This window comes from Mercenaria mercenaria, chromosome 13 (assembly GCF_021730395.1).
Source record: "Mercenaria mercenaria strain notata chromosome 13, MADL_Memer_1, whole genome shotgun sequence".
In the NCBI taxonomy this organism is placed as follows: domain Eukaryota; kingdom Metazoa; phylum Mollusca; class Bivalvia; order Venerida; family Veneridae; genus Mercenaria; species Mercenaria mercenaria.
The window spans coordinates 28328890-28341622 of record NC_069373.1 but is presented as its reverse complement, the minus strand read 5'-3'; the positions used below and the strand labels follow the sequence as shown (position 1 = coordinate 28341622).

The 12733-nt window shown below is 36.7% G+C and overlaps 1 protein-coding gene across 4 annotated transcripts in view; it reads left to right on the top strand.

Annotated features, from left to right (window-relative positions):
• LOC123530464 (dynamin-1-like protein) overlaps positions 1 to 12733 on the top strand; it is an 83935-nt gene that overhangs the window by 16524 nt on the left and 54678 nt on the right. For all 4 annotated transcript variants that reach the window (XM_053521383.1, XM_053521384.1, XM_053521382.1 and 1 more), the window contains exons 3-5: positions 621 to 742; positions 4701 to 4950; positions 5566 to 5714. In XM_053521383.1, coding sequence (XP_053377358.1) covers positions 621 to 742; positions 4701 to 4950; positions 5566 to 5714 — 521 coding nt within the window. The remainder of the gene's footprint in view (positions 1 to 620; positions 743 to 4700; positions 4951 to 5565; positions 5715 to 12733) is intronic.

Here is a 12733-nt window from a genome sequence, read left to right as displayed (position 1 = left end):
CTGAATCGTCTGGATGCGTTAGGTAACATAGTCGATCAGCCTTAATTCTCCCACATTGAACGTAAACACGCATCGTATGATTTCTATAAACTTTGCGTGGGTTGAATTTTGCAGTCAGTAAATGGATAAATTATCGGAAGAAGAAGCTCTTACTGGTTTGTTTAGTTACTACTGATATTAAAAATGATTTTAATTCTTATTTTTCGAGAAATAAACAAATCGGCGAAACATTAAATTGTATTTTCTTATAGTTTTTGAAATCGAAAGTAGATCGTCTATGTTTGGCTGCTTTCACGAAACGAAACAACTTTTTTATGAAAAGATTTAAATAAGAGGTAATTTAACCGTAAACTTCAATGTCAGATACTGCCAACTGCTGCTAAATGTCTTCGTATCATCACAATTTGTAAAATATATTGTTGAAAACTGGAGAAAAGTGTAATCGTATCCGGATATAATATTTTGGGTAAATATCGAGCTGTGTTATGAAATTTTAAGAAAAAAACTAAAAACAAACTGAAACTGGTAGACTATACTGTCAGTGCATCAATCATTAGCCGACTCAGGCCCTTCAGGCCTTTGATCTTTGTAATTACTTGATTGATTTGTTACTTCTTTAGAGGTAATCAAAGCTGAAGAATGGGGAAAATTCCTACATACAAAGAACAAAATCTACACAGACTTTGAAGAAATACGAGAGGAGATCAGCAATGAAACAGAGAGAATGGGAGGAACTAACAAGGTAACTGAAATCTTAGTGAACTTGAATTCATTTTAGCCCATCTGAACCAAAGCTCATGGTGAGCTTTTGTGACCCCTTGATGTCCGTCGTGCGCTGTCAACAATTTCTAAAAACAATCTTCTTCTTCAGTGGCATCATGGCAACTGAAAGGAAAAACTTTAAAAATCTTCTTGTGTAGAGTCCCGATATTTGGCATGTGACATCATCAAATGGTCCTCTATGAAGATTGTTCAAATTATCCCCTTAGGGTCGAATATCGCCCTGCCCTGGGGGTCATATGATTTATATAGACTTATATTGGGAAAAACTTGGAAAATCTTCTTGTCAAAAACGACAGGGCCTAGGGCTTTGATATTTGGTATGTAATATCATCTAGTGGTCCTACAGTAGGTAGAGCATTGGTCTATGGATTACGGGGTCTTGAGTTCGATCCTCGGGCGGGGCATATGTTCTCCGTGACTGTTTGATAAAAACATTGTGTCTGAAATCATTAGTCCTCCACCTCTGATTCATGTGGGGAAGTTGGCAGTTACTTGTGGAGAACAGGTTTGTACTGGTACAGAATCGAGGAACACTGGTAAGGTTAACTGCCCACCGTTACATGACTGAAATACAGTTGAAAATCAGCATAAAACCCAAAACAGACAAAACAAAATCTACCAAGATTGTTTGGATTATGCCCCTGGGGTGAAAAGAGGCCCTGCCCAAGGGGTCCCAAGTTTTACATAGACTTATATAGAAAAAAACTTTAAAAAATCTTCTTTTCTGAAACCACAAGACCTAGGCCTTTGATATTTGGTATGTGGCATTGCCTTGTTGTCCTCTACCAAGATTCTTCAGATTATTACCCTGGAGTGAAAAGAGGCCCAACTCCGGAGGTTCCAAGTTTTACATAGACTTATATAGGGAAAAACTTAAAAATCTTCTTGTGTGAAACTGCAAGGCCTAGGCTTTTGATATTTGGTATGCATAGCCTAGTGGTCCTCTACCAAATGTATTCAAATTGTGCCCCTGAGATGAAAAGAGGCTCTACCCAGGGGATCCCAAGTTTTACATAGCTTTTATATGGGAAAAAAACCTTAAAAAATCTTCTTGCCTGAAACCACAAGACCTAGGCCTTTGATATTTGGTATGTAGCATTGCCTTATGGTCCTCTACCAGGCATTTTCAAATTATTAACATGGGATGAAAAGAGGCCCCACCACAGGGGTCCCAAGTTTTACATAGACTTGTATAGGAAAAACTTTAAAAATCTTCTTGTCTGAAAGTTTAAGGCCTAGGCCTTTGATATTTGGTATGTAGTAGTGGTTCTCTAACAAAATTATTCAAATTTTGCCCCTGGGGTGAAAAGAGGCTCTGCCCCAGGGGTCACTTTTTATATGAGTTATATATTAAAGAATACTTCAAAAATTATATGATCATATTTCCTAGACTGTTTAATTATAATTACCAGATTAGGGGTCATTTGACCTTGACTTACTGATCTACATTTCCTCACCCTGGCGTCGGCGTCACACCTTGGTTAAGGTTTTGCATGCAAGTACATATGGCTTTCATTTAAAGGCATATAGCTTTGAAACCTGCATTTTCTTTTTCTAGGTCAATTACCAACTTCATTGGGTCAAGTCCCATAACTCTGACATGCGTTTTGAGCAAATTATGCCCCCTTTTGGACTTAGAAAATCCTGGTTAAAGCTTTACATGCAAGTAACTACAGCAGATATTGAATTGAAACTTCACATGTGTCTTCGGGGTTATAAAACTAGTTGATAGTATCAAGTCTCATAACTCTGACCTGCATTTTGGCCAAATTATGCCCCCTTTTGGACTTAGAAAATCCTGGTTAAAGTTTTGCCTGCAAGTACATACATCTATTACTAAAAGGCATATAGATTTGAAACTTATTTTTTTCTTTTTCTAGATCAATTACTAACCTCAAGTCCCATAACTCTGACATGCATTTTGGCCAAATTATGCCCCCTTTTGGACTTAGAAAATCCTGGTTAAAGTTTTACATGCAAGTTACTATCTCCAAAACTAATACAGATATTGAATTGAAACTTCACATGTGCCTTCGGGTTATGAAAATAGTTGATAGCATCAAGTCTCATAACTCTGACCTGCATTTGGTCAAATTATGCCCCCTTTTGGACTTAGAAAATCCTGGTTAAAGTTTTGCCTGCAGGTACATACAGCTGTTACTTATTGGCATATAGATTTGAAACTTATTTTTTCTTTTTCTAGATCAATTACCAACCTCAGTAGGTCAAGTTCCATAACTCTGACATGTATTTTGGGCAAATTGTGCCCCCTTTTGGACTTCTGGTTGAAGTTATGCATGCAAGTTACTATCTGCAAAACACATGCAGATATTAAATTGAAACTTCACATGTGCCTTCAGGGTTATAAAACTAGTTGATTGCATCAGCCATAACTCTAACATGCATTTTGGTCAAATTATGTCCCCTTTTGAACTTAAAACTCTGGTTAAAATTTTGCATGCAAGTTACTATCTCTAAAACTAATGCAGATACTGGATTGAAACTCTATAGATATTTTAACATTTAGTGTAATATTTTCCTGTTCCTGGGACAATATTTCGAATAGTCGAGCATTGGCTGTCTTACGGACAGCTCTTGTTGTTTTTTAAGATACAGCCTTTAAATTTGGTGACCATGTATGTGACCTACGGACCTACTTTCTTAATATTTTAGCATCAGTTTGACATTTGAAACATGTAGCTCATATTACTGAGGTGAGCGATCCAGGGTCATCATGGCCCTCTTGTTTGTAGAAGATATCAAGCTTCTTTTTCAAAAGTATTTTATCATTTCTTTTATGATTATTGTGTGTCTAACATATTTCTCCAAGGTACACAGGGAGTTGAAAGTGTTACAAACCATGTATTAAAAAAAAATGCAAAAATTGCAAAATGAAAGTGAAAGTAGAGCTGTCAAAATGAAAACAATCTGCAATTTTTCAAAAAATATGTAAGTTAATTAGTTTTCATTTCCCAGAGTATCTAGATAAGTATGTTAGACACACAACAAAAACAGATTTAGAGAAAAAATGTGTTTGAAAAAGAAGTTTGATATTTTCCGTTGTAAGACAAAATACATATTAACAAATGAGGGTGACTTTTATAGAAAGCATTTCCTACTTCTTCCGAACAGTTCTGTATATAAATGTTTGTATAATGCTATGAATATTACCGGTCTGTCAGGAATAATTTGCAAAATGAAAATTTACCCGAGGGGTGGTCTCAAAGGCTTTACGTGAACTGTTTAAGCAGATCTAACCATATTTCACATGCATCTTTCAGTATCAATTTTGGCACTAACCACAGTGCCACAGTCTACATTTAGCAATCTGTTTTGAATCATCCTCGGTAACATTAAAACAATTCCACACAGGGTCCTTAGGTTTCATGGTTATATGATAGAAATGACAATGTGATCTAAATTGAAAACTGATTTTCATGAGTAAAATGACTAGAATGATTTAAGTTGTTAACACTTGTAACTGTAATTGCCTAGTCTTGCTCAATAATTGCTCAATCATCATCATGATATATGGTCATCATGACCCTTTTGTTTAGATTTTATCAGACTGAAATTCTTAAATTTTATTCTGGTGCATATCGGCTATTTGTTCAAGATATTAAAGTGAATTTTGAAATGTTAAAACAAAGATGTAATACTGAAAAAAATATTCATTCACATTGAATATACAAAAACTTACCTTATCTCAGTTATGTATGATTAATACATATTAAGCAGAGTCATAGTATGTAAACTAAAGAAACAAGGACATTTATAAGTTTAAGGTATATATGTTATAGTAATGAACAGACAATCACAGATTAAATATTCACATATTCAAAAAATTAATGCCAAATTTTAAAGACATCTGTTTTTGTTCTTTTGACAAAAAAAACCTAGTTTTAAAATCTTTTTAGGGTATTTGTCAAGAGGCAATAAACTTGAAGATTTTCTCACCACATGTGATCAGTCTGACGTTAGTGGATCTACCTGGTATGACAAAGGTACCTGTAGGGGATCAGCCATCTGATATAGAGATACAGATACGTGAAATGTGTCTGCATTATATAGGAAATCCCAACTCGATTATTCTAGCCGTCTCTGCAGCAAATACTGACATGGCAACTTCAGATGCTATCAAACTGTCTAAAGAAGTAGATCCTGATGGTATGCTACACTATTGAGTAATTTTTTTTTAGTTTGCTGGATTGAAAGTCCTGTGTGCAACCTATAGATATAATTACTCTGATTTGTCAAAAGAAGCAACAAAAAAAACGGTGAGGTAATTAGCTAAATTTGTTGTTTTATGCAAGTGTCTTCTCAGACAAGCAGGTTGCAGGATGTGGACGAAGAATCACTTTAGAGCTGATTCAATACCTCTAAGTTAAGGTGCATTTGGCATGTTGTTTGTTGTTTTTACCTATGAAAATTTTGAAAACATTAATTTTTTTAGAATTTGTTTACATACTGGTAGTTGCTAACTTGCTATGATTTTCAGAAAAGTTTGTAAGGATCAGACAAACACAATATGATAAAAAATGGCTTAAATTTTTTCAGATGGTAGTTCTGTTGCAATTTTGCATTTATAGTGTGTGAACACTATTTATATATATATGTTGACTGGGCAATAAATAGAATGGTCACTGTTTTTTTCTGAGAAAAGGACATTTTGATTCAATCAAATATTTTTCAAGCTTTCTGCACATTCTTGCTGAAACAAAATAGTACAGACTAAACTAACTTGTTGTGATGTTATTTGATTTGATAGCTGTATGTATGTAGGTCGTAGAACATTGGCAGTTGTGACAAAACTCGACTTGATGGATGCTGGAACAGATGCAATGGAAATACTGTGTGGACATGTGATTCCTGTCAAACTTGGAATTATAGGAGTTGTTAACAGAAGTCAGGCTGATATAAACAAAAGAAAGGTACACCATTCTTTTCTATGCTGACTGCTCATTATGTCTCTCACACCACTGTGGTGGGAGACATATTGATTTACTCCTGTCTGTGTGTGTGTCAGTCAGTCAGTCTGTCCGCACACTATGTCGAACATTTCTCATTCGATCTTCACCAGATTTGAACAAAATGTGTTTGCCAATAAGTCCTCGGCCAGGTTCGATAACTAGCCAAATCAGCCCAGGCACTTCGGCATTATGGCCCTTGAATTACCGAAAATACTGATGCCAGTGATACAGGTCTTGGTGCATCAGTCTGTCACAAATCTTGTCTGTGCTGTAAGTCGAACAGTTCTCATCTGATCTTCACCAAACTTGAACAAAATGTGTTTGACAATAAGTCCTAAGCCAAGTTTGATAATTAGCCAAATCGGTTTGTGCACTTTGGAATTATGGCCCTTGAATTACCGCTTACTCCAAAACTTACCGATAGGCCGCTTTTTCCTAAACTTACTCCAAAACTGTCAAAGGTATATTTTCTGTGAGTAAACAGTGTATATAAAGACAGACTTACTATTCAGATGATTAGGCAGTTGTGGGAGACATGCGCTTTTCTCAAAGCAGCTCTAGTTTATACCTAAAAGAACTTTGCCCTATTACTATTGTTTACCATTTTCATACAACATGTGCTGGACATGATTTTCAGGTTACATGACATAGTATCTCAGGTTTATTATGTCTCCCCCAGGAGACATATTGTTTTTGCCCTGTCCGTCCGTCCGTACGTCACACTTCATTTCCGAGCAATAACTGGAGCATCATTTGACCTAGAACCTTCAAACTTCATAGGGTTGTAGGGCTGCTGGAGTAGACGATCCCTATTGTTTTTGGGGTCACTCTGTCAAAGGTCAAGGACACAGGGGCCTGAACATTGAAAACCATTTCCGATCAATAACTAGAGAACCACTTGACCCAGAATGTTGAAACTTCATAGGATGATTGGCCATGAAGAGTAGATGACCCCTATTGATTTTGGGGTCACTCCGTCAAAGGTCAAGGTCACAGGGGCCTGAACATTGAAAACCATTTCCGATCTATAACTAGAGAACCACTTGACCCAGAATGTTGAAACTTCATAGGATGATTGATCATGAAGAGTAGATGACCCCTATTGATTTTGGGGTCACTCTGTCAAAGGTCAAGGTCACAGGGACCTGAACATGAAAAACAATTTCCGATCAATAACTGGAGAACCACTTGACCCAGAATGTTGAAACTTCATAGGATGATTGGTCATGCAGAGCAGATGACCCCTAACGATTTTGGGGTCACTCTGTGAAAGGTCAAGGTCACAGGGGCCTGAACATTGAAAACCATTTCCGGTAAGTAACCTGAGAACCACTTGACCCAGAATGATGAAACTTCATAGGATGATTAGTCATGCACATTTGATGACCCCTAACGATTTTAGGGTCACTCTGTTTAAGGTCAAGGCCACAGGGGCCTGAACATGGAAAACCATTTCCAATCAATAACTTGAGAACCTCTCGACCCAGAATGTTGAAACTTCATAGGATGATTGTTCATGCAGAGTAAATGACCCCTATTGTTTTTGGGGTCACTCCGTTAAAGGTCAAGGTCACAGAGGCCTGAACATTGATAACCAGTTCCGATCAATAACTTGAGAACCACTTGACCCAGAATGTTGAAACTTCATAGGATGATTGAACATGCAGAGTAGATGACCCCTATTGATTTTGGGTTCAGTCTATTAAAGGTCAAGGTCACAGTGGCCTGTTCATGTAAAATCATTTTTTGGAATTAACTTGAGAACCACTTTACCTACAATGTTGAAACTTAATAGGATGATTGGACATGCAGAGTAGATGACCCCTATTTATTTTGAGGTCACGTGATCAAAGGTCAAGGTCACAGGAGCCTGAACAGTGACTTGAGAACCACTAGGCCAAGAGTGTTGAAATTTAGTGGGATGACTGGACATGCCAATTAGATGATCCCTATTGCAGCCAGCCATCAGTTTCTCTTTGACTTTCGCTCCTGACCCTATTGACTTCTTGCCTATAGGACTTTGCATTGGGGGAGACATGCGCTTTTTTACAAAAGCATTTTCTAGTTTTACCTATTTCATAAATGTTATTGCACCTGTCTGTACTTATTTTTAGCTCACCTGTCACAAAGTGACAAGGTGAGCTGTTGTGACCGCTTGATGTCCGTCGTGCGTAGTCCGTCATCCGATGTCCGTCAACAATTTCTAAAAAAATCTTCTTCTTGAAAACCACTGGGCAGAATTACACCTAACTTAGCAGGAATGATCCTTGGATGGCCCCCTTTCAAAATTGAATGAAGCATTGCCTAGTGGACCTCTACCAAGTTTGTTCAAATCATGACCCCAGGGTCAAAATTAAAATTGACCCTGCCCCAGGGGTCACTTGATTTTACATAGGAAAATCTTAAAAAATCTTCTTCTCAAAAACCAGAAGCCCTAGAGCTTAGATATTTGACATGATGTAGCATTGCCTAGTGGACCTCTACTAAAGTTGTTCAAAAAAAATTCTTAAAATAAACCAGAAGGCCTAGAGCTTAGATATTTCACATGTAGCATTGCCTAGTGGACCTCTACAAAATTTGTTCAGATCATGACCCCCGGGGGTCAAAATTGACCCCGCCCCAGGGGTCACTTAATTTTACATAGGAAAATCTTAAAAAATCTTCTTCTCAAAAACCAGAAGCCCTAGAGCTTAGATATTTGACATGATGTAGCATTGCATAATGGACCTCTACTAAAGTTGTTCAAAAAAATTTCTTAAAATAAACCAGAAGGCCTAGAGCTTAGATATTTCACATGTAGCATTGCCTAGTGGACCTCTACAAAATTTGTTCAAATCATGACCCCCCGGGGTCATAATTGACCCCGCCCCAGGGATCACTTAATTTTACATAGCAAAATCTTCAAAAAATTTCTAAAAATAAACCAGAAGGCCTAGAGCTTTGATATTTCACATGTAGCATTGTCTAGTGGACCGCTACAAAATTTGTTAAAATCTTGACCCCGCCAGGGTCAAATTGACCCAGCCCCAGGGGTTACTTAATTGTACATAGGGAAATCTTCATAAATTTGCTAAAAATAAACCAGATCTTAGATATTTGACCTGTAGCATTGCCTAGTAGACTTCTACAAAATTTACTCAAACATGACCCCCAGGGTCAAATTGGCCCCACCCCATGGGGTTACTTGATTGTAGATAGAAAATCTTCAAAATTTTCTAAAAATAAACCAGAAGGCCTAGATCTTAGACATTGAGATCTTAGATATTTGCCTAGTGGACCTCTACAAAATTTGTTCAAATCTTGACATGTAACATTGCCTAGTAGACTTCTACAAACTTTGTTCAAATCATGACCCCCGGGGTAAAATTGGCCCCGCCCCAGGGGTTACTTGATTGTACATTGGAAAATCTCTAAAATTTCTAAAAATCATCAGTTTGACATTTGAGACATGTAGCTCATATTACCCAGGTGAGCGATCCAGGGTCATCATGACCCTCTTTTAACCCTTATTTCCATACCAAATATTTTTGACTTAGTGAATGTAATATTTAGATTTTATTTCTGATAACATGTGTATTCGCACATTCAGTGGGGAATAATACCATAGTAAGATTGCTGTAGATATAGCAAGCTAATAAAATGATTATCAGTATATGGAAAAGTCAGAAAAAAGGGTCAACATAATTAGAAATTCGCAAAATGAATTAAAGATCATTTAAACCATGTTAATTTAATATCATTTAATAATTAAGGGACATTTAAGAAACCTCATTTTTTAGCTGACTGAGATATGTTGTTATCCCCCGCCGATGAAATCGGGAGGGGGGTATTGAAATGGCGTTGTCCGTCCGCAGCCATTTCTCAGTAACTACTTGGTAGAATTTCATGAAACTTGTAATAAACATGAATCAACATACTGCGATGATGCCCGTCAAGTTTTTTTTTTGATTGGTCAATTTCCCTCAGAGTTATTGCCCTTGATTTAATGAAAAATGTCTGTCTGCAGCCATTTCTCAGTAACTAGCAGGTAGAATTTCATCAAACTTGAAATAGACATGAACCAAGATACTGCGATGATGCCCTTCAAGTTTTTTTTCGATTGGTCAATTTTCCATATAGTTATTGCCCTTTAATTGTTTAAAAATCCACAGATCTGTACATAACAAACCAACCAATTGGAAGAATTTCATTAAACTTCTTTCATTCTTTTCCATGAACATTTATTATAAACATGTGATGTTGTGTACCTACACCTGGTCACCACCTTACCTTGGTCATTTTTCGTTTTCTATCAATATTCATTTTCTTTTAATTTGATTTTGACTAATGAAATTATTTGCTTCTTGGTAACATTCTTAACTTTTTGCTGGATATATTTTTTTGCCGTTCCTCAACTCTGACCCTTTCGGCGGGGGATTCCAATTCATCGAATTTGCTTGTTCAACTTGCCTTGGCATTGGTGTCAGTGTTGCATTCAGTTTTATGAGAAGCTTCTCATTTTCACAATATCTTTTTAACTACTGCCCCTTTTATCATCGAACTTCACAAAAGGGGCAGTCTTGGTAAGGGCCAGACATCTGATGTTTAATCAGGTATTCTGAAGGTCAAGGTCTGTTGTGTCAGCTGTTGTTTTAGTGCTGATTAAAGTTTTATGGAGTAGGTTTAGACTCACAGCCTTCAAATTTGATAGAATGATTGACTGTTGTCAATAGATCATCCATTAAATTTTATGTTGATAAGGTCTAGGTCAAGATGAAAGTCATAGTGACCTTGAGGCAGAATATTTGTTCCTGTCAACAAATGGAATACACTAGGACCTTCTGTCCTCAAACTGCATGCTGTAATTGCCTGTGTTCAGAAGTTGTGGTCATTAGGTCAAGGTCGAGGCGACATCATTCTTGATCTTGAAACTTTCATACCTGGTAACAAATTGTGTTTGGCATGTGTTTTACAAAGCGCTCTTGTTAAAACCTGAGTTATAAGATTGGGGTAGATGTCGGTCGGGCGGGCGGGCGGGCGGCGGCGTCAAACTGGTGTTACCGGTCAGTAACTTTTGTTTCGGTAAAGATATTTGAATAAAACTTGGTATGTATGTAGCTTATATCAAGACAAAGGCTGGGATTGATTTTAGGGTTTCTGGGGTCAAGGTCACTGTTACTTAAAATAGAAAAAGGGTTTCCGGTCAATAACTTTTGTTTCGGTAAAGATATTTGAATAAAACTTGGTATGTATGTAGCTTATATCAAGACAAAGGCTGGGCTTGATTTTGGGGTTTCTGGGGTCAAAGTCAAGGTCACTGTTACTTAAAATAGAAAAAGGGTTTCCGGTCAATAACTTAAGAATGAGCTATCTTGATGAAACTTGGTGTATAGAAAACTTATATAAAGTTTTAGCTTGGGATTGATTTTGGGGTTTCTGGGATCAAGGTCAAGGTCATTGTTACTAAAAATAGGGTTAGGTTAGGGTTAGGGTTAGCATATCTTCTACATGCATGAAGGGATTTTGATGAATGTTGGCACAATTGTTCACCATCATGAGACGGAGTGTCATGCGCAAGAACCAGGTCCCTAGGTCTAAGGTCAAGGTCACACTTAGAGGTCAAAGGATACAAGAATGAAAACTTTGTCCGGAGCATATCTTCTTCATGCATAGAGGGATTTTGATGTAACTTGGCACAATTATACACCATCATGAGACGAAGTGTCTTGCGCAGTTCCCTTCTTTAGAATTACTTCCCTTTGTTGTTACTATAAATAGCTTATATTGTAACTTTTTCATTACTAGACGTAGGGAAAAATGGAGACCACTTTTCTGTAGTACAACACGCATGTTACATCCAATTTTGAGGTGTATTTTGACCAATCTCTACCTGGTAAGGATTTCTGTGTGGACTCACAATTTTTCTTTTTTGTATTTTTTTTTTTTTTTTTTTTTTTTTTTTTTTTTTTTTTAAGATTAACTTCCCTTAGTTGTTACTATAAATAACTTATATTGTAACTTTTTTATAATTGACCATAGGGAAAAACCAAGACCACTTTTCTGTGGTACAACATAGTTGTTACTTTCTAATCTTAGGTGTATTTTAAGGTATCTCTACCTGGTAAGGAGTTTTTTTTGTGGACTTAGAAAAACAAAAGAATTACAATGATTACTAAACAACCACAAAATTAAAATTACATCTGCAAATACAGGTGCTAGAGTAAAGAAATTTGCTTTGACGGGCATATATTGTGACATTCTGGCACTCTTGTTTATTCTTATGAAAAGTGTTGAAAACCTGGTTTCGTGGCATTGCCGCGTATCTTGTTTCATTTTCCTTGATTAGTTATGGATGCATACAATTTCTTACATCATTTTTGAGTCGGCTAAATGATGAAAGCCTTTTGACGAGTCCTTGCTATCCAACGATTCTCTAAATGGACCAAATAACACAGTGAAGGGATGTAGTTCCATTACATTTCTCAAACTTCAAACAGTTCACTGCATGAATGAAGTTAAATTGTATCAATTCCTTTTGCTATGACCAATATACGATGTAATCTGTCATATTTATGACTTATAATTGTGCAATACTCGAATGTAACGCATTAAGCATAAATGTGCATTTTAAGAATTGCGCAGGCTTACAAAGCTTGGGTAACATCCAGCAAAAGACAAAAAATAGTTCCACAGGGCTCCAGATAAGATGCGTATTAGCGTAAATTACGTATCGGCTGAAACACGGTATTGGTGCTGATTAGTTTTTTTTTATGTTATATCAATGGCACAGAAAAAAATATAAGATAGGGACAGATTTTAAAGACTGACCAGACTAGAAGTTGCCTATCTCACTTTTCTGAAAATTTCAAGAGGCTAGTATTACCCGTTCTTGAGATATGTTTGGAAATATGCTCCAAAATTGGCTATTTTTTAGCGTTATGCAGTCCCACTTGAAAAAAAATTATCAAGAGAATGAAGAATACCCTAAATTTCAATAAGTA